The 21302-nt window shown below is 41.2% G+C and overlaps 1 protein-coding gene across 3 annotated transcripts in view; it reads right to left on the bottom strand.

The window, feature by feature from the left end:
- Positions 1-21302, bottom strand: part of LOC119500254 (nck-associated protein 5-like) — an 81445-nt gene that overhangs the window by 11442 nt on the left and 48701 nt on the right. For 2 of the 3 annotated variants that reach the window (XM_037789904.1, XM_037789905.1), the window contains exons 8-11: positions 10530-10709; positions 7475-10389; positions 6690-6804; positions 5651-5729 (exon numbers count right to left, since the gene is read on the bottom strand). In XM_037789904.1, coding sequence (XP_037645832.1) covers positions 5651-5729; positions 6690-6804; positions 7475-10389; positions 10530-10709 — 3289 coding nt within the window. Of the gene's footprint in view, positions 1-4143; positions 4183-5650; positions 5730-6689; positions 6805-7474; positions 10390-10529; positions 10710-21302 lie in introns of all 3 variants that reach the window. The other variant, XM_037789906.1, reaches the window with a different exon arrangement.

The following is a 21302-nucleotide window of genomic DNA, read 5'->3' as shown; positions in this document are numbered from 1 at the left end:
ACATTATTGATTCGTTTGGTCTTAAGTTGGAAGTTAACAAGAAGCCGCTGTGACACAGTCTTCCCTGAGAAGGCAGAATCACAGAGGTTGAGAAATGATTGGTTTCAACAAGCCTTTAACATGAGGTAGTTGTCCTCCTCACATCTCCTCTCTGTTATACCAAGCTCAATCAATAACTGCTCCATGTCACAAGACAACATTGCGGTAATGATCCTCTGAGTTATTACTTGGCCAGGGTATGTGTTGATTGACAGCTGAGCTGGCAGGAGCACGGAGACATAATGTAACCAAACTGAATTTTTTTCTCAAATGGGTGCACAAGATGTATAATTTACTGTACACAGGAGATCTGTATACCGTGTGCAATTTAATTTCAGTTGACCTTTAAAATAAGAGAGAAGAAGTCTAATTTGATGAGCTGCTGCCTTCAAATGTAACTCGGGAGCTCGTGGTTACGACAAGGGAAGTCGTGTACACAATATGCCAGGCTCTGAAGTGATTAAGTTGTGAGAGCACCGCTGCTAGCATAGGCGCCGGAATAGGGTGGACAACAAGACCATTGTGTAGCCTAATTCAAATTAAATAAAAGTGATCTGACATCCAGTCTGCCGCAGTTTCACAATGGGACGAAAATATTTTGACACTTCTCAACGAGTGGGTTCTACGCAGTCTGCCGGGGGATTCAACTCCATCGCATCTCATTTCTTCCGGTGCACCGGCTTTAGGTCGGCTTGGAAAGGCCCGGGCTGTCAACCGGGGACTGTCCTCAGTGCATCAGGTGTCTGCAGGGATGTAGGCAACCCAGCCGTCTTGAACACGGACCCTGTCTCATTAACCATGCTTTATGGGTGGGACATTTTGCCGTGTCATCATCATTCATACAACTAATGTGTAATCGTTTACTAGAACACAAAGTTCTTCAGTCATCTAGCCACTTCAGTTTGCTCTCAAAGTACACCAGATTGATGCATTTAACTTCAAAATGTCCCCCCCATTTCAAAACTCGTTCTGGTGCTGCTGGCTGCTAGGCGTCTAGATGCCACTGAGGCTAACAATTTAGCAAGCGGTTTACATAAGGCAGGAAATGCAAAGGCATAGTAACATATCAACATTTTCCTCAGAGATATTATAAAATTACAAAGGAAAACTCTATATGACTAAAATTACATTATGCACCAAAAAATGAACACAACCTCATTTGAAGGCAGCATACCACAGTGCCAGATGTACAAATGTAGCCTAGTTTCTCAGTATAGTGTGAAAGTACAGATCTTATTTTAATGTTGTTTTTTGTTTGACTCACCTTATTTAAAGCATCAAGCTGAAAACTACTCTGCCAACTCTACATGAGGCCCAACAAGTTTATACCAAGTCTGGATGGCAAAATTCAGCTCACAGCTGAAGGCAAAGTTAATTCACTCAGCAGTGGCTTGGATGAGCGTGCTTAGCTGGTGCAGCTCTGAAATTTTAATGAGGTGATTAACCCCTGAGGGCAGGCGTCCGCCAGTATCAAACATGCTTGATATTTGCAGCGCCTTGCCGATGGTGTCACTCTGTCCAATGATTTCAGCAGGGTCTGTCACCAGTGCTCTACCTGAGCGATGTGGAGAGTTTTATCTGCAGCTATTTTTAAATTAGTAAGTGACTGCAATGAAAGTTTTGTTTCCTGTCTAGTTTGACTCTCTGTCTCTCTTTTTTGTCTAGATTGCCACCTCTAGTTTCAACTAGGTAGTAAGTGGAAAAGAGCTCATGTGTGTGGATCGGACTGAGCGTGAGAGATCACATCTGCACCAGAGTGTCATTGAGCGGCAAGTCGATTCAAGCCAAATGGACCTGGAGTGTTTTGGGATACTTTCTGGTCCAAAGTTTTGGATGCAATCCAAAACAGACAGGTGGAAACCCTACCCAAACCTGATGCGCATAAATTGATTTTCAATAAGAGACCTGTTTCAATACACCCAAGGTTAATTAGAACCGATCGGAAAGGGACCCAAGGACAGTCGATCCCGATCTGAATAGACCTGATAATTAGATCAAAAATGTGGTTGAACCGAATGGACCCATATGGGGAGAAAACACCAATACTGGCAGCAGCAATAGAGTGCTCCAGGGATGATGTATTTTTTAGGCCTACCAGGCAGTAAACATCGCCCTGGGTTCCCTCAACCAAAAGCCAATGGGATCTTTCCATTGGGTTTTGCATTATTGCAGAAAATAAGCTCTATGGCTAACAAATGTTTATAGTGCTTACACGTTTTATTCAGCAAGATAATCTTCACAAATGAACACTGTGTCTATGATTTTCGAAGCGTGAATGTATCGCCAAAAAGCTAATGTTAGGCTATAGGCGAACTACACCACGGTCGTATGAGCGCGAGAATAAACAACAAGGCTGTAAAGGTGGATGAGTCGGCGTGATGACGTTCAGTAGTCTCATTTGGCCACTTGTTAGCAACCGCCATTTTTAAGACACATAAAGGCATCAAAATTCACGTGTGGGATATTTACTGACATATTTTATGTCGTAGAACAAAATGTTAAGCTTTTAAGCTTGTGTTAATCACAGACCTTATTTCAGGCATCTAACCAATGAAAACCCCATTGACTTCCAGACCAGGGAACCAGAAGTGTTAAAATACTAACTCATTTCTGGGTTTTAGGACTCATTCCTGCAGCACTCTGTACATGACCTGAACCTCACAGTTCACTCTTTCTGCCTCAAAAAACACATTTTTGTCATGTGATTTTTATGCTGCACCATTATTTGTTGGGTCATTAGATCATTTGGGAATCAGACATATTGACACAATTCAATACAGACCCTATCTAACCAATAATCCAATTAGAGTGACTTGGGTCCCAAGCTATGTCTTAGTTACTAGAAACCCAGTGGACCTGTGGAGAATTTCAGTAATAATTCAGTAATCTTTATATCTCAGTTTTAATTCGTATTATGTACAGCTGCAAGTACCTGGTAAAAAGTGGATCCCCTTTCTGTATTTTGCATTGCTGTTGCTGAATTCCGTCAGCCATGTGCACTCATTTGAGTGAAATGAAAGACCTAAATGTATTCAAGTTGTCTCCTCTGAATCTGTTTTTACTGTGAGGTCAAAACCGGTCAGTGTTTAAACCAATATGCCCCGCTAAATAAAGGCTATTAATATGGCTTCTCTCCTTGGTCTGCCTAAGAGTGCCTGAAGAATGTTTGTATTTCTTTGAGTTTTCTTTTTTATCTTCAAGAGCACCTTAAGATTCCCTTGACTTACTACATGTAAAACTGACCAAGCACGGTCCTAATTAAGAAGCATGTATGTATAAGGAAAGTAAAAGGCTGAAATAAAGCTCAGGAGAGCCAAACTAATATGTGTGTTACAAGTAAGCTTACCATACAGCCTATAGGGTTGGTTGGGATTTGATGGCCTATGGAGTGTGTTGCCTATTACCAAACACCTGCTGCAATGTTGCACTATATAAAAAATTCTGTTCAGAAAAATGAGTGTAGTTAGAAGCATTAGTCTTGTGGCTCTCATTAACTAAGCTCTTTCTGACTGATCCCCTTTATTCTAAAAAAGAAAATGCTTCTACAGCTTAACTTGTCAAACTGCTCTTCCCCAAAATCTGTAACAACAACACTGTTTATCCACTTGTGCCACTTAGCCCAATTTAATTAATTGATCTAAAATTTGGAAGGATAATCCCATTCTCAATCCACCTCAATATCACTATCGAATGACAACACAACCCTACAGCAGGTCAGCGCTGGAACAGTTCAGCCGATCTGCCCGCAGGTCTGTGGTCCACACAAAAACACCAGGAAGGAGCTTGAGTCCCCATATGGATGAATAGGTTCATCCTGATTGGATGAGCCTGAGCATGCAATTGTCAGTGCATGGATCTGTGAGGATGAGCGGTCAAGGCTAAATGCAATATCCCCGTTAAAGGGCAAACTCGTGAAATACAACCATGGTGGAATGGTTCCTATTTGCTTCAATTCAAATTGCCACCCAAAACTGTAAAACAAATGCAGAGGTAGAACAAATAAAATGAACATAAATATGGAGGAAAAAGCACACACTGACAAAATTCAGCATTTTGCATGTTTGTTTGACTGCTTATAGCAAATTCATCATGTTTATGACTTACACATATCTGTCATATTTGGTCTTCACTTCTGTCTGCAAACTGTAAAATGGCAAGCACAGATAAAACCTTAAGGCTAGCATGCTGAAATTGACACAGCTAACATTGCTATTAAGTTAGCTAGGGACGTTTTTATATTATTTATTGTTGCTTCGTACCGTGTCTGAGTACGACTGACCCCCCTCTCCACTCCCTCGCCGCTCAGCTTTCACATTAGTAATGTTGTTCTGTACCCGAGTACACTTGCGACATCATCTACGCGACATTTGTTTATGTTGCCACCACAGAAGTTCACCAATCCAGTCCAGTCGCCCAGCAGCTCGTGAAATAGTCACAAAATTGTATGTATTGATTCGTGTACATAGACACAAATTTTCCATTCTTTTTCATGATGGTCAGCACAAAATAAATAATTATGTATCCATGTAATTGTGAACCGGAAAAAAAAGCTGCATAGCGAGGAGGTCGGATTTTCATCCGGGAGACCGCTGTTCGTGTCCCATGTGAAACCAGAAGTCAAAGGTTGATTTATTTGTCACGTAACTTCCGTACTTAAGTTTGGGCACTTCCGTAGTTATTATAAGTCAAACTATGATCTTTTTCTAAAGCTAACTAAGTAGTTTTTGTCACGTAACTGCCGTACTTTAGTTACACCACTTCCCGTGGTATTTTAACTGAAACCGAAATCTTTTTCTAAACCTAACTAAGTAGTTTGTTGCCTAAACAAGTCGATAGTTTCCTAAACCTAACTAAGTAGTTATATTTTGAAAAGACTGGAGCGGAAATTGACACGTGCGTCACGTGTTGCTGGACATTCATGGGAAAACGCATGAAAAATACGTTGTTGAAAGTTGTGCTAAGCATCATAAAAAAAGGGAAATTCATGTCTATGTACACGAATCAAATAGATACAATTTTGTGACTATTTCACGAACTGCCGTGAGACTGTGTTGGCCAATCGCAGGTTCCCAAGCCCCTACAATGGAGACCGTTGCACCCGCATGCCTTTTTTATTTTGTCAAGGCATTGTTCTGTTGTTGTATTGTACCCACATGCATATAAAAACTCTCAAATTATTCCATAAATCTCTGCATTTGTTACGTCTGCCCAAATTTCAAGCAAGCATTTAATTTCTTCATTAAACCAGAGAGATCGTTTCGCAGTTTAAATGGGACAGTGGAATAGTTATGGCATCACATTCTAAATAGCAGTCCACTTCCCAGTTTTGGTACAGTTAGTTTTCACACCTGATGCGAACTGTACCCGAGTACTCAAGACCACCTTCTCAAGTGGATTTTCAAGTACGGTACACAGTGTTCACACTTATCAAACAAACTGGACTTTGGGGTCAAGTGTACAGTACTTGGATCCGGGCCTGGGTCCCTGATGTGAAAGCCTTTTGTTTTTGTTTTTCAGTTATCAAAATGTTCAAGGGGGGGTCCATTACTAATTGCAGTGTCTGTAATGAATTCTGGACAGTTCTTCACAACAGAGAATAGAAGAATCTGACCTATTACAGCATCCTGGTTGGGGTTGTTCTTCACTGTGGATCCGTTTTCCCCATCAGCTCTCAGGTTCATCATCTGCATCTTTGTGTTTTTGTAGAAGGACAAAAAATAAGTTACCCACATGTTCTTCCATACTTCTGCTTGTACAGTGTCATTGTTTGGTTCTTGCTTTTATCTATAGTGCCTCATTATATTGCCAGTGGTAATCCCTGTGTGGCTCTATCTGGCACTCAACACTTAACCTTGACAGAGTCAGAGTCATATTGTGACTAATTAATGAATCAGCTCCATATTCTGTTTGTCTGTTTTTGCCTCTACCCTCTTTTTCCTCTCATGGTCTCTCCATTGACATCATGCTGTCAACATTCACATGCTCGACATACTCTTGAGAGTTTGGGATGTAGAAGCAGTGATGTCAGGTCTTCTACAAGCAGTCCTCCATGGAGACCTTTACTTACACAGTTTCACAGGTTTTGAACTTTAAACAATAACCAAATATTCAAACTACAACATAGTGTGTCTGCTTGATACTTTTGAAAACTTGATGTTTTCACTCGTTGAATTATTGATATGTTCTTTGGATGAATACATGGGCTCAAATGGTAAGATTATGAACACAGTGATAAATCTAAAGGTCTTTAAATAAGATTTGGTAATAAAGGCCCAAATGATGAAACTGTGTGTAAGAGGGTTTGAGGGACAGTTGGCGGAATCAGCCTGAAGTACATTTCACTTGTTAAGACGGTCATGTAGTGTTTTTCTGTTTTCACTTGATCCCAATTTTTTATAAGCATTTATGATACATTTCTAATACTTTTCCACTTTTTCCTTCAGTCTTTTTTTGTTTTTGTTTTTAATGTGTTATTAAATGTTTATATATGGTTCAATTACAGTAATGTCATATGACTATAACAAACATACTTTACATAAAAACAGAGTTGGGGTAGACATTTATAAAGACATTTTTGTGATTGGAACTAAAACTGGCCACATTCTAATAAAATAACTGCCCCTTTTGTATTAAGTAATGATTTAATTTACCTTCGGGTCCCCGAAGATGTCAGTATGTCCTTGTATCTCATTCAGGGACATTCCTGGGCAGGGCATAGAGATGCATGCCCGCACTGCATCATGAGACTCTCTTCTCCCCACAGAGCTGAAAGAAAACAGTTTGTCAACAGATCACTACATACTGAGATCCTCTGATATTGACTCAACATGCCCTGGGTGATTCGGCTGATAAATAACCCTATATGTCTTGAGACCTCTGTATGAAATGTGTCTCAACTGGTCTCTGGGCTAAGGAGACTGGCAGATGTGTCTAAGACCACTTGATAAAAATGACTGAAGTCCTCTGAGACAATAAATTACTTCATTGGCAATAAGCTATGAAGAAATTTACTGGAACAAACACTGAAGGTTAAATATGCCGAGATGAAATTTCAATGAAAGTGAAAATCACAAAAGCACAGGTAATTTGTCAAGTGCACTAAGCCCGTTCTCATTCCCAGGGCGTTAAATATCTAGGCTTTATCACAGCCGTCGGCGTTCAGTAGCAACCTTTGGCGCCGGTATGAAATGCACCAGGCATCCCATTAACTATAAGGTAAAACCATCCGTGCAACAGTAAACGCTCCGAGACTATGGTTGGTTTGTTGCTTAATCCTAAAGGGACGCCAAGGGTTACTATAGTGGTTTTGATGCCAAAAATAAAGTGAAGCCAAGGAGTGTGACAAAATGGTGGTATGTGACGAGCTGGGATGAGAAAGTGTTGGTGCACAAGACTCAAAAGATGGCATTCATTACTGATTTAATACATTTCTTACCTGTCTTTTCCATCGCTTTTTCTTCTGTCTCTCTTTTTGTCAGATTTTGTCTGCTTTCCTCCCAGAAGTGATGTAATCTTCTGCTCCCTCTTGTCCTCTTTTACTTTCGGTGGATCAGTCTTTTTGCTGCTTGGAGCAGGAAGCTTACTCTTACGAAAACCAAACCAATTTGCCAAGGTTGAGCCAGATTTTTGCTTCACCTCAGTGGTTCTCTCCTGTTCCTGTGTCTTATGCAAGTTCTCTTCTATGCCGAGCATCACTTTCTCTTCGATTGTGGTTATAGTACTTTGTCTCTCTGGTTCTTCAGAAACTGGCTCGCCAAAGGCGCTTGAAAACTGCTGCTCAATCTGAAGGCGCCTAGCCTGCTCTCGTTGGTGTTTAAGACTCTGAAGTCTTTCACTGGAGGACCCCAAATGTGAAGGAACTGCCAGGCCCTCTTCAATCAAGAAGTTGTTCAAAAGGGATCGATTCATTGGACAATGGTAGCTACTGGAGCAACTCATACTTCCTGGAAGGACATCACTAAGAGAGTTCAAGGAGCTACCTGAGTGTGTTTTGATCTGGGTACGGACCTTTCCAGATCTGTTGAAGCTTGGCCTGTCCATGTAGCGTGCACCAAAGCTCTGGCTACGAGCCTTAGCCCCATTCATGCCCATTACTGGCTTAAGGGGAGGTCTGGTTGACACAGACACAGACCGTTTAAACAGCCAACCTTCCTCGTCAAATCCCCAATCTAACATCACACCGCTGTCTGATGCAACAGGTTGAACGGAGGGCTCAGAATCCAGCGAGTTACAGCGGGTCTCAATCTTTCTGCGGACTTTGTCATGAGCTCCACAATCATGTATCATCTGGGGATCACACGTAAAAGTCTGAAAGGTGTGGATGCTTTTTGCAGTGGAGTTTGTATCATCTTTGTTATGTCTTCCAAAAATTAGGAAGGTATTGGTTTCCTGTCCAGTGATTGCCTCATGAGATTTAGCATTTACAGGAAGAGCCATTTTTATAGCTCTTGAGGTGGAACTCTGAGGATTATTGGCAATCCCATGGTAGTAAACATTAGAATATGCCTGAGGCAAGACTTCTGAAAGTTTTGGCTCACTAATGCTCTGTTGGGATCTCTGTAAGATGCTCTGACTTGGAAATATAGAGGGATCACCATGTTCATCATGGCATGTGGCAGTTCTGTCCATAGATATCGGGACTGACTCTGAAGACTCTTGAACTGGGAAAGGTGGCATCTGTGATGAGTGGCTATGGTAGAGCTTGACAGGGGTATCTTTCAGTGGTTTACTATCAGCACCCATTTGTGGGGCTGTATGTTGATTGTCCTTTGTTGCGTTGGATTGTTGCGGCTGTAAAATAGAAGAAAGATTTGATTGTGGCTTGGTGGTGCTCAATGTTGTCTTCCCAGTAGTAGAGCTTTGAACCTGACCTGCAGATTTATGTGCTATAGGTAAGCTGTCACAACTGGGCCTAAGGACAAGAGAAGTAGTTCGACCTGGGGGTGGTGGTGGTGGGGATGGGGACCTATGTTCTGAATGGGAAACATCACAGTGCTGGTCTTGGCGTCGTTGTTTACGTGGAGAGCAGGGTAGGTTGTCATAGATGCTCTCTTCCACAGACTCATTGCTTGATTGATGTCTAGTGATTTGTAAAGGAGATTTTGTTGGGCTCTTTGAGCATTCATTGATCCCTGGAGGCTTAAATGTCTTTGAATGTTTCACAGGGGAAGCAAGGGGAGAGCGCACACTCTTGAGAGACTTGGAACTTGTTGATGCCGCAATATCCTCATCTTTCTCAACTTTAGATAATGACCCCTTGCTTGAACATTGTGTTTTACTAAGATTTGTCCTTTTGCTTGGAACACTGTGCCCAGGAGGGGTTGACTGCCCTTTGGACCTGTTACCCTTTATAAGCTTTTGGTGGAGAGGAGAATGTGTATGCTTAGATTGTTCTTTCCCTCCATCCGCACTCTTGCTCCGCAGAATGAAAGCCTTTCTTGCCGAGTCACAAGGCTGAGGTTTCGGTTTCCTTTTTGGAGATTCCGAGATGGTGAAGTCCTGGCTTTCACTGCCAGCTTGACTTGCCTGGTCTCTGCAGTGAGGAACCTCCATTGAGGAGCTGCGCTGTCTGGCTACACTCACACAGCTCAGAGCTCTTGTTGCAGAATGCTGAATAGAAGAGCTCATATCATTTGTCCCTGGTTCGTCTTGCTTGACTGCAAGTCTGCCCTGTTGTCTTTTGACATGATCAAGTCTAGATTTACGGTCAGTAGACCTTTCCTGGTTATTGTTTCTGTCACTTAACTTCATGCCTGATGGCTTGTGTTTTTCGAGTGAGTCTTTGTTTTTTTCATCCGGATGTGTAAGGCTATCTGTTGGGCTTACACCAAGTTTCACTGCGGGGCCCTCCAAAAATAAAAAGTTGTCTGTGACAGGTGAGGGAAAAAGACCTGAATTCCCTGCAAGTTTTACAGGGTCTTCTTGAAAATTGTTGTCATCATCCCTTGTGACATCCAGTTTCTCTAAGCAAACAAGCTCTTTTGTTGGTTGGTCACTGGATTCCCCACTTTGTGACTTAGTTGAATCATAATCTGCATCATCAGAGTCTAGAGCAGCAGTCCTTGCTCCGGCCTTGAAAGGTTTACTTGTAGGGGTTACTTGCTTGGCTGTACTCCCTTGTTGGCCACACTTGACACCAAATGAGTATATGCCCTCGTTGGAGGTCATACAATCTTTGCAGTGTGGCACAGATGCATTAGAGGATGCCTCTTTGGAGCTGCACATTTGGAGACGCTTCAGTCCTTTTAGAATATGACCTTCCTTCCATCCCAGATCTGTCGGCTCGATGGGTGTAGAGTGATTGCTGGATACTGAGCCTGTACTCATCCTTTTGTCCCGGCTTGCAGCACACTGCGCATTACAAGACATATTTATAATTATTGAAATTACATTTACAGATGAATCACCAAAACGCCTTGAAGGCGATAACAAGTATTTTACACTGACAACCTCCTTATACTTCAAATCGAAGGAAGACGAATGAAACACACCTGCTTGGAGAATCCACGTCCCTCTGCCCAAGTGTGGGAGCCACTGGAGTACTCACTACAAGCACTGGATAGTGACAGTTCACTGCCACTGCCGCTACCACTGCTGCGCGGGCATGTTAGACTCAGCAGGCTGGGCCACCTTCCTGCAGGAATACCTGCTTTTCCATTCCTTTGGACCTCCTAGAAAACAGAAATTAAACAAACACTATGAAGGAATTGATGCAGTAGCAAAAACCTCAGGTTATACAATCATTATGAAAACAGTGCAATAAATATCATCATTGAAGGCAACATTGACACAACACCAGCAATAAGAGACATAGTCATAGGATGTACAATTTAATTTAGTGGAAACAAATATTATAATTACGGCTCACATCGCACCAGTGAACTGGCATTATATTGACATTATAGTCAATAGATTCTCTTTGCAGTCTGAACAATATACACTATAAGAATGCCCCATGGCTCTCCATTTGTCTCTGTCACAGATCTCAAAAGAATCGATCGATATGCTGGATACTTGGCTGTCTCTTTCCAACCAAAGGCTAATTGACGAATAGAATGACATTTTCACTTTATTCCTCAGATGGCTTCTGTTGTAAAATGCAATGTGTTTTCATGTTTCTCTGGTCTTGCAGGTGAACCATGATAACTTTTTGGGAACTGGTCAATAAGACATTTTAAAGTGATGCCTCTATTCTGACATAATTCACTTCAATGAGCATGGAGCCTCTTGGTGTGTCTGCTGTTCATGCATATTTCAAACTTAACTGCACAATGACTACTGTTAGATGATGATACTTTTGTATTGGTCAGAGTCTTCTTATATTCGAGTCTTCAGAGATTCTTAATAACGTCTTTCACTGGCTGGAGTCTTTTGGATATATCTTCCAATGCATGCTTAAAAGTAGTTTTCTGCCAATGCCAGAGCAACCATTTGCCCACACTGTGCATGTTGATCATAAGTGACGGATGAAAGAAAAGTGCATTGTAAGCCTCTTGATTGAATAGTTTAGCTAGTCTAATAGCAGACGGAAGTATAACACATAGAACCATGTACAAACTAGATAGACTCCATAAATGTCTTCAGCTAATGCAAAATACTTGTATTAAAGAGACATGATGACAGAAGTATCTTTGAGAAAAATGTTTTGAAAGCTTTGAAAGGACTTTCACTGCATATTTTATCACAGACATTTTATTTTGGAATAGATTCCCAACATTGTTTTAAATCTGAAGCAGCTCTTCCCTACAATGGTCAAGATGCCATCTTTTTCTACGGTTAATTGATTGATACTACAGTGTTTTCCAGTGTTTTTTCCTCAGAGGTTTATGTGTATCTACTGTAAACAAAATAAAAGTGGGACTTAAAGCTCCAGTGAGTAGGATCTGGTGGTATCTAGCTGTGAGGGTGCAGATTGCAATCAACTGAAACTTCTCCCGAGAAAACGCGAAATGCCCTCTCTAGAGCCAGTGTTTGGTTTGTCCGTTCTGGGTTACCGTAGAAACATGGCTGCCGGCTCCATGAAGAGGACCCGCTCCGAATGTAAATGGCTCACTCAGGTAATAAAAACATTACGATTCATATTTTGAGGTGAATATACACTAAATAAATCATACGTATTCATATTATATTCCAAATATGCCAATAGATTCCCCTAAATGGTGAATGATGGTCCTTTAATTATCCGATCTGAGTCATAAGTCTCATTCACATGAACGGAGGAAGGGAAATAACTCGGCTATTAGTGCATTTTACAACTTTTAGGACCTAATGATTTAAATAAGGGCTGTTAGAGTGTTCATACTGAGAAGTTCATTCACAGGTCAGTCAACCAATTTATATACAAAATTCAGTACTAACTATATAATATGGATCACATAAGCTTTATATTTCACTTTTTAGTTAGTTAGTTATATGGCCCAAACAGAAGTGTGTGAGAAAATACATTTGTCTGTTCTCTAAGTTAAACCTTAGGTTTTTCCAAAACTGAATATCATCATCTTTGATTACAGGATAAAGGATGGACACAGACAACTGGGTTGTATTTGGTTGTGATTTTAATGTCAGTTTTGATTTTGATAAGTTGCAAGGCATCACAACGCCCTGAAAAGGCAGAAGGTGGAATTCTTGATTAGAAAAGACCAGAGTTTAATGTCTTTGCTTCATAGGTCCACTTTTCTGTGAAGGATTAGGGTCCTGTGCACAAAGTAGTTACGAGCTGCTGGCACTATTCACTGGTATGCAGCAAATGCTGTTTGCACTGTGCCATGTCTAATCAGAGGGACCCAAAGGTGTCAAAAGTGTTGTGACCCCATTTAAAAAAACATTGATCGTTTGCAAGGCTGCCATGGCCAGCTTCCTCTCAAAGTCATTAGTGTCATCTGTTAGCAATAATTAATGTGAATAGGAAATAATTGCATAGGGGAGCCAGGGACTGAAGTGATTTGGTCCATTCATTGATATTCACCTATTATTTGATTATCCGTGCTAGCCTTTATTTCACAAGCAACTGTGGGAGGAGGCCAAATTTGACCAGGCTTGTGAGGATTAATCTTGGAACTAATTACAGTCAGCATGTCGAGGGGTATCTGAGATTTGAGTGATCCAGTTAAACAAAACCCTCAATCAGAGTGGTGCTGTGCTTAAAGTCAAGGGCAAAATCGAGGGCTGTGGAGATGTTTTCATATATTTCAATGCTTTTCCACTTTGTGAGAGGACATTTCTTAATATTTAATTTCTGTTCCATTAAATTCAGACATGACTAGTTTATAGGGTGAAAGAACATTATGTCGCTTTGATTGTAACAGCACTAAAGCCACTTCCAAATACTTGTCATGTAGAAAATGAGCTAAAGGCCAACATTTTAAATACAGAATAAACCGGGTTGGCACAGCAGAAACCATCAGTTCTCTGGATATACTGTCTACGGTATACCTAAACCTACATTTGCATTCTGCAAGGTACTGTCGTCACAGTAAATAATGAGTCACACTGGGTGTATTCAACATCAAATCAAACAGCATCAAATGCTCTGATGCTCAGAAGGTTCTTTAAATAGAGAGATCACAAGACCATTACTCACAAAAGATTTAAAAGCTCAGAGCCAGGCTTGTTCTTCTGAAAAGTACATCTTTGTCGTGACTAAAAGAAAAAGTAAGTGAATAAATAAATGTATGACACATCTATAAATGAAAGTACTAAAATTACTTGGTTCCGTGTAACTGCTTGCGTAACTGTTTCCTGTCTGGCTGTGGAAAATCCGAGACAAAAGTGGAGCACTTTATACTGCATCCATTTTTATGTTATGCTTTGTGAGTAATGTTTTTTCTTCTTTTTCGTGTAATTATTACAATCATTATAGCTTATTATTAGTGATATTATAATCAGTAAGGCTGTCAAAGTAAATGCGATAATTATGGGTTAATGCAAATTTGTTTTTAATGGCACTAATTTCTTTAACGCATTAACGCAACTTGAGATTTTAAGGTTGTTGCGGGCTCAGTTTTAAAGCTAGAGTGAAGATACTGGTATCATATAAAACTAAAAAACCTAAGGAATCCATTGGTACCAACCAGCTGAATGAGGTTAAATTATGCTCCAAACTGATGCTAAATTTTGGCGAGGATAAACCGGCATGGCCATTTTCAAAGGGGTCCCTTGACCTCTGACCTCCAGATATGTGAATGAAAATGGGTTCTCTGGGTACCCACGAGTCTCACCTTTACAGACATGCCCACTTTATGATAATCACATGCAGTTTGGGGCAAGTCATAGTCAAGTCAGCACACTGACACACTGACAGCTGTTGTTGCCTGTTGGGCTGCAGTTTGCCATGTTATGATTTGAGCATATTTTCTATGCTAAATGCAGTACCTGTGAGGGTTTCTGGACAATATGTGTCATTGTTTTGTGTTTTTAATGGGTTTTCAATAATACATATATACATATATTAGCATAAAGCAAGCATATTTGCCCTCTCCCATGTTGATAGTATTAAATATTTGACAAATCTGCCTTTTAAGGTACATTTTGAACAGATACAAATGTGTGATTAATCGTGATTAACTATGGACAATCAGGTGATAAATCGCGATTAAATATTTTAGTTGATTGACAGCCCAAATAGTCAGACTTTTAAAGGTGACTATAAATTTTTAATAGAAACAACAAGCCAGGCTAGAGGGTTGGACAAAATATCTATATCAAGGTGCATTATGGGGCAGGTTTTTAGAGCTGGACCCATACGAGACTGAAGGTCAGGACACCTCCACCTCCCTCCTATCAATTATGGCCATTCCTTTTACACCTCTCTCTGGCAGGTCTCACAATGTTATAGTGTAAGAGTAAATTGCTGGAATACTCCTTTAAGAATTATAGCACAGCTTCATGGGAGGGATTATATCCACTAATCATCACTGTGTATATTTCAAGGTCTTAAACACACCCTGGCATAAAGACAGGCCGAGAGATACGTGTAAATAAATCATACCACCCCTGCATCCATCCAACCTCATCAGTCAGAATAATACAGTACCATGTCAGCTGGTGGGTCTACAGCTTATGGCGGGTTCTCCACAGAGCATATGCTATTATGCTGATGCTTTTATCCCAGGCACCTCACAGCACCATGACTTCATACATTTTTATGTTAGATTTCGTAATGGAAATCGAACCGCTCACCCTGGCAGTTCTGGAGATTTCTCTACCAACTGGCAGTTTGCACTATCACAGTAGACGTGGAGTACTCAGATATTCATCTGCCCAGCAGGAGACAGTAATGACAGGGGGGTGTCAACACCTCTGGAGTTTGGAATATATGTTAGTTGCATGGAAGCTTTTAGGAGAGCAAACTGAGAGGGCTGGATTTGTCAGAACAGCATACTGAATTTTACAACTGAATTCAGTATGCTGAATTTTTTGTACAATTCTGTCTGGGTAATAGAAGTACATTCTTTACTCATGTTAAATAGTGTCACCCAATCATTGTTAGTATCTCAAAGCAGCAGTGGGTAGAATTGGAGCAAATATGATTAAAAAAAAGTTCTTAACTACTTTTTTTTCCCTCCTCTCTCCATATATCCAACCTACAGACACAAACAGACCAGTCTCTCCTGGTTCTCACATCTCATGACAAAATTGCGTTAACTGGCCTGTATTCACTGTTCTTGTCGTCCTCCTCCTCGGTCACTATATCCTGACAGTAGTGCATAAGACAGCCAATCTAAAAAAAAGTGTCCTCTGCGTCCTCTGGTGAGAAAGTTTGTGACCCGGGAGCCATGTTGAGATCAGTTGAGGAAATACCAAACACCGCCCACCAGACGGAGCAAACTTTCTCATTTTACAGCTGAACAGTACACTACAAGATGTTTCTGAAAACATTTGAGGTGAGAAATAGGCATTACAGTAACAGAATATTAATTCATATTTGATCAGCGCTCCCTAGTTTGAAGGTTTGATCGGAGTTCGCGAGTGATTGACAGCTGCCTCCGTTGAATGAACAGCCAATAGGAACGCTCTCTCTCTGAAATGACCTGTGATTGTCCAAAGTCTCCCGTCACAGGCTAGGTGTTTTAAAGCCTGAAAACAGAGCCATGAGGAGGTGCAGAAGTCTAGTTTTCTCTCAGAGCACTTGAATTACAATATGCTGAAAGGTTATTATGGAATTTTTGCCCAATGATGCCAAAAACGTTCTGCCTACCCCCCGCTTTAAAACCTGGGGGAAAAGTGTGAAATCACGATATTGAAGTGGTAATTTGCTATTAAGGCATTTTCAGGTTCACTGCTACTGAACCAGGCTGCTGATCAACGGACCATTCAGACACAAGGACAACGCACTTTAGCTTCCATGGATTTTTGAGTTCACTTTAAATTTCACAATCTCATCAAAATTCGTCCATGCGTCCCCCCCTCAGCCGCCCAAAGCAAGTTTACATTCACTCAGCCGCTCTGCAGGCCACAGTCTTCTCCACTCTAGTCTTTGAACCACCATCTTCACTGCGCTCACCTCATTCCCTATCACACACACCAACGACCGCCTCATCCACCACCTCCTTGTCTTCAGGCCCCTGGTCATTAAAAGTTCCTGCTCCTCTACACCATTGTGGTCTTTGTTTTTCATGTAACCTTCACGTCCTCCGCCCTCTTTCGTCGCTGCTGCTCAGTGTTTTGCCTGCTGGGCTGGGCTCTAACTAGATGCACTGCTGTTCACTTTGGTGAACTTTGGCGTGGCATACAGAGAGAAGATGGGAGCAAGCAGACCGCACTAGTAGCTCTGCATGGTAGAACTTGAATCACATGATTCAAAGTCAAAGTAGGTTGGTTTAAATCAGAGCTTAGTTTAAGCAGAAAATGTGTGCATGTGAACCTTATATAAAGAAGCCAGTGAGGAAAGCGGTTGCTTTTGTTGTACATTGTGTCTGTGTTGTAAATCTTCCTTCTGAAAAGCAAATGCATTTTCAGACACTTCAAAAAGGGTAAATAAATGTGACTGTTCTATGAGTTCACACAGCAACGAAATCAGCACCTGCTGCTGTTAAAAACCTTGCAGTCCCGGGTCTCTTGGGTCTCGCTCTGCCGCTGAATTCAAATAACATTGTGACAGACGACCCTGTCACAGAGCCACCACACTTTTACTGCAACTGGGGCGGCAGTACCTCAGACCGTAGGGACTTGGCTTGGGAACCAGAGGTCGCCGGTTCAAGTCCACGCATGGACTGAGTACGGACTGTGGACTGGTAGCTGGGGAGGTGCCAGTTCACCTCCTGGGCACTGTCGGGATGCTCTTGAGCAAAGCACCAGCCCCCAAAACTGCTACCCAGGAGCTATATAGTAGCTGCCCACTGCTACTAGGATGGGTTAAATGCAGAGAGTAAATTTCACTGTGTGCAGTGCTGTGTACAAAAAACAATGTATGACAATAAAAAAAGCTGATTTACTTTTATATTTTAACAGCTAGGACTCTATGTAAATATAAAATGTAAAATGTAAATACTGTAGTCAAACCATTTATTAAAACATCCACAGTCACTGTCTAAACATAGATATAAAGTATCAATTGAATATCCAGCTGTCAAATACGCACAAATAACGTAAATATTCGCTTGGCCTTCTGTCTGAACATTTCTTTATTATGAGTATGAAAAGGAAAAATGTAAGGTCAGGCTTTTTTCTTCTTAACATAACCTTGTTTGACTGAAACATTATCACTTTTAAAGTTACAGGAGAAAAGGCTTTTAGGACGAGGACTAAACTAATGTATTTGGCAAACACTCTAGCCTATTGAGTAAAGTTGGGGTAAATGGAGTGTAAACTTCCCTAAATCCAATAAAGAGCTAGACAGTAATGCTGTTAGCATCTCGGACCAGGTCCCACACAGTGGGGAAATACTACATGGTGGATGTGCTGGTCAGATAATGAACAGGGCACTTTTAATGTAACCTGAAGTATTCCCCACTGTGCACCTTATATTTGTGTTCACTTGCCTCTAATTTCTTTGCACATTCCCTCGGTAAAATACCCAGACAAGAAACAACTAGATTAAAAAGATAGGTTTGTTCCCATTCTCTCTCTTTTTCTCTTTTGTGTGTCGTTTAATGCAATGTACGACACCTCGCTATAACCTCGCTCCGAGTCAGTCAACCTGAATGGGAACAGGTGTTCTGTCACAGCGATAAAGGAATCGAACAAGCATAACTGTGGAAAAACAAATTTTCCATTTCAATAATTCATACATAATTAACCTCTGTGTTATCTGGAAAATTGATACATAACACAATGTTATGTCTCCATATCTCATAGCATCACTAATCACTGATGGGGACAATGAAATGACCTGTGTTTCATTTTTTTTCCCCGAGTACTATGTGCAGCTGTAACAGAGCGTAGAGCCTAATAGATTTTGGCTTCTTTATTCCCACTTTGTGACAGTACAAAGGCCATGATCTCTCGCAGTCATGCTGCTCATCTGATCTCAGGGGCCAGGCTCATCACTGAGGGCCCAGACACACCAACCTGACATCAAAGAACTAGCGGCGACAAAGGCCACCAATTGCGTCGCCTCACGTCGCCTTTGTCTTGGCCAAAAAGTTTCACTCGAACACACTGCAAAGACCAAAATCGATGGCCAACTATCACATACAATCTGCACCTGCGTGAGATGAAATCTTTCTCTAACAGCAGGTCTGTATTCGTCATTCAAAAAGGGTCCATTTAGCTTCATTCCAGATGGCCATGTTGTTGTGAAAATATCAGTATATTGGAATGATCAGATGAGATGAAGATGAAAAATGAGAAGAGCCTTCTGTGTTTTTCCTCTTGACTTTACTTGTTCGCTTGCTTTCCTCATGTCCGTTTCTCCTCCCATGCAATGCTTAGTTTAAGCTGAACCGCCAATCAGAGTGATCTCTCTCACCGACGGGCACCGTCGCCGATTCAAAATGCTGAATCGGCCGAAAAACCTCAGACACGGGCAGACTAGAGCCAACAGTGGTCCCGCACTGTTGGCTCTAGTCCGAAAAAACTAAGCCGACAGACACTCACCGACGACCCCAAACTGTCCGACGTCCAACTGTCGGCTTGGTGTGTCAGGTGAGCTGTTCAGGGTCTTTAGAGAAAAGGGGCTTCCGAGGAACAATGGCCCCCAGTCATACCATGTCTGGCACATTGAATTTGTTCTACGTAGAAGAATGTTTAAGCTGCTGAGGCAATTGGGTCAGAGCAGATCATCCACCATGTTATTCCTACTGAACAAACTCAAGAGGTAATTAAAATCAGTTTGCCGTGAAAGAACATTTAACCTACAAAAGGATTTGAAATTTTAATGCCAGTGGTGATAAAGACTCCCTCCTTTCCCCCGTTGGATCTGACACTAGGACATTGAGGTTACGCTATGTAAAAGTTGTATTTACAGCAGCCAAAGAATTCAGTTAGCCTTGTACTGTTTTAATTAATTCAACGTTTTGTGTACCATATCATGTGAACAAATCATCATCCTACCTATAAATTCCTTAACTTCTCTAAAAACTCCCAGCCTTCAGTGAATTCATCTTTTAGTCCAAACCACAAACAAAATGTTGCTTAGCTGCGTAGCAAGTGGTCACAGCAGGAAATCACATCTGGAGCCTTTCTCAGGAGGACAACAATTAAAATAGCCCAAACTTTGAAATCAATGATTTAAATGCAAGGCTTGCTCTCAAAACTTTTGTTTGTGATTTTTGCTGGGGACAAATATAACAACCGTATTTAATATTCAAGCTTTGGGCGTGAGATAATTATCTTACACCACTGATGTAGCCTCCTGGATAACTGGGAAAGCTGCATTAGTGAATCAAAGGCAGCATTTGGCACATAAAAAGGTTATTTTGTCTCATGCTGCTAGCGATGTTGTGTTATTAACTTTTTTTGTCTGCTGTAAAAATTCATCTTGTCCAGTGAAACAGTGAAATCATCTCGTAAGATTTGGAATTCACCATCCACAGTAGCAAACGGATGACAATTAAGTCTATTTTCTAGCCTGAGAATGATCTAATAATTATTTCACTGAGTGTTCAATAAGAGGAAAGAGCTTGTTTAATCAGAGTTATCTCCAATGAAAAGTAAGTGAGTGAGTGATAAATATGTAGGCATACAGAAATATCTGAAAAATAATATAGCAACTAGTTAGTGCTCCATTAAGCAATATTTTTTCTATCAGAACTGATTTACAAATTACCACTACCAGAAACACCTGCAGCTCAACCAAGAAAATTACATAAAATATGACCATACATAAACAAATTCAGTGATATGATTAATATTAGGACTGTCTCAAACCCAAGAAATTTAGCCAACTAATAAGGTTCTCAATACGATATTCAGAGCAGAAGGATTGCCTCCACACGGCTCTCAACATGGCGATGTCTGAGCCAGTGACTAGCAGCTCACGGTGCTAACAGCACGAACAGTTCAAACAACAACAGTGCTGACAGAGCTAGCAGTGTTAACCGGAGGGTAGGCGCTACACTTCTGTGACAACGTTATCAGCGATAACAGCCGTATGAGTGCAGAGCAGATAGGCGGCGATTAGCTAGCCAGTGGGGCACAACAGAGATTAAATGCACTAAAAGGCATGCGTGGCCGGCCCAGCGATGTCAACAAAGCACAGAGAAGATCGGATTACAACACACTCAAAGGGAGACAGACTTCATTCTCTGCTCAGGTAGACATTACTCCTCTATATCTTTACATAGCAAATCATTGTTTGATGCTATATAAATGCTCTGAATATCATATTGAGAACCTTTAAACCAGACTCAACTTGTACACTACTTCTTTCCAGCAGCAGCAGCAGCAGCTGAGAAGCTCTGCAGTGATACATACAAAGACTGCGTCTGCAAGTTTTGCCCTTTAGAGAAAAGGTTAAAGATGAAGGACATTTCCTGCTCCGCTAGGCTTGCAGCATCCTTAATGACCTGGTATGGGAATTCCTAGACTTTCCATGACAACTTCCATGAAGCTGGAGAAAGACATTTCTGCGGTGTTCATACAGTTTATCCAATATTTTTTTGAATTACCAATTCTGTCTGTGATATCAAACTGGTCTCCTGAATACAGATAGCTTGAGTTTGTCAGAGGAGAGGAATCATGCTGAGAACCCTGACAATCCAAAGAGACCTTCAGAACCGAAGCAGCTTGAAACTTCTTGTCTGCGTTTTGCATAATGATTATGACTCTCTGCAAGAGACAGAGGGGTCATTGCATTAGAATTTGAGTTGCTCAGAAATGTTTTT

This window comes from Sebastes umbrosus, chromosome 13 (genome assembly GCF_015220745.1).
Source record: "Sebastes umbrosus isolate fSebUmb1 chromosome 13, fSebUmb1.pri, whole genome shotgun sequence".
NCBI lineage: Eukaryota > Metazoa > Chordata > Actinopteri > Perciformes > Sebastidae > Sebastes > Sebastes umbrosus.
The sequence above is the reverse complement of the archived record's forward strand: the minus strand, read 5'-3'. Positions and strand labels throughout refer to the sequence as shown.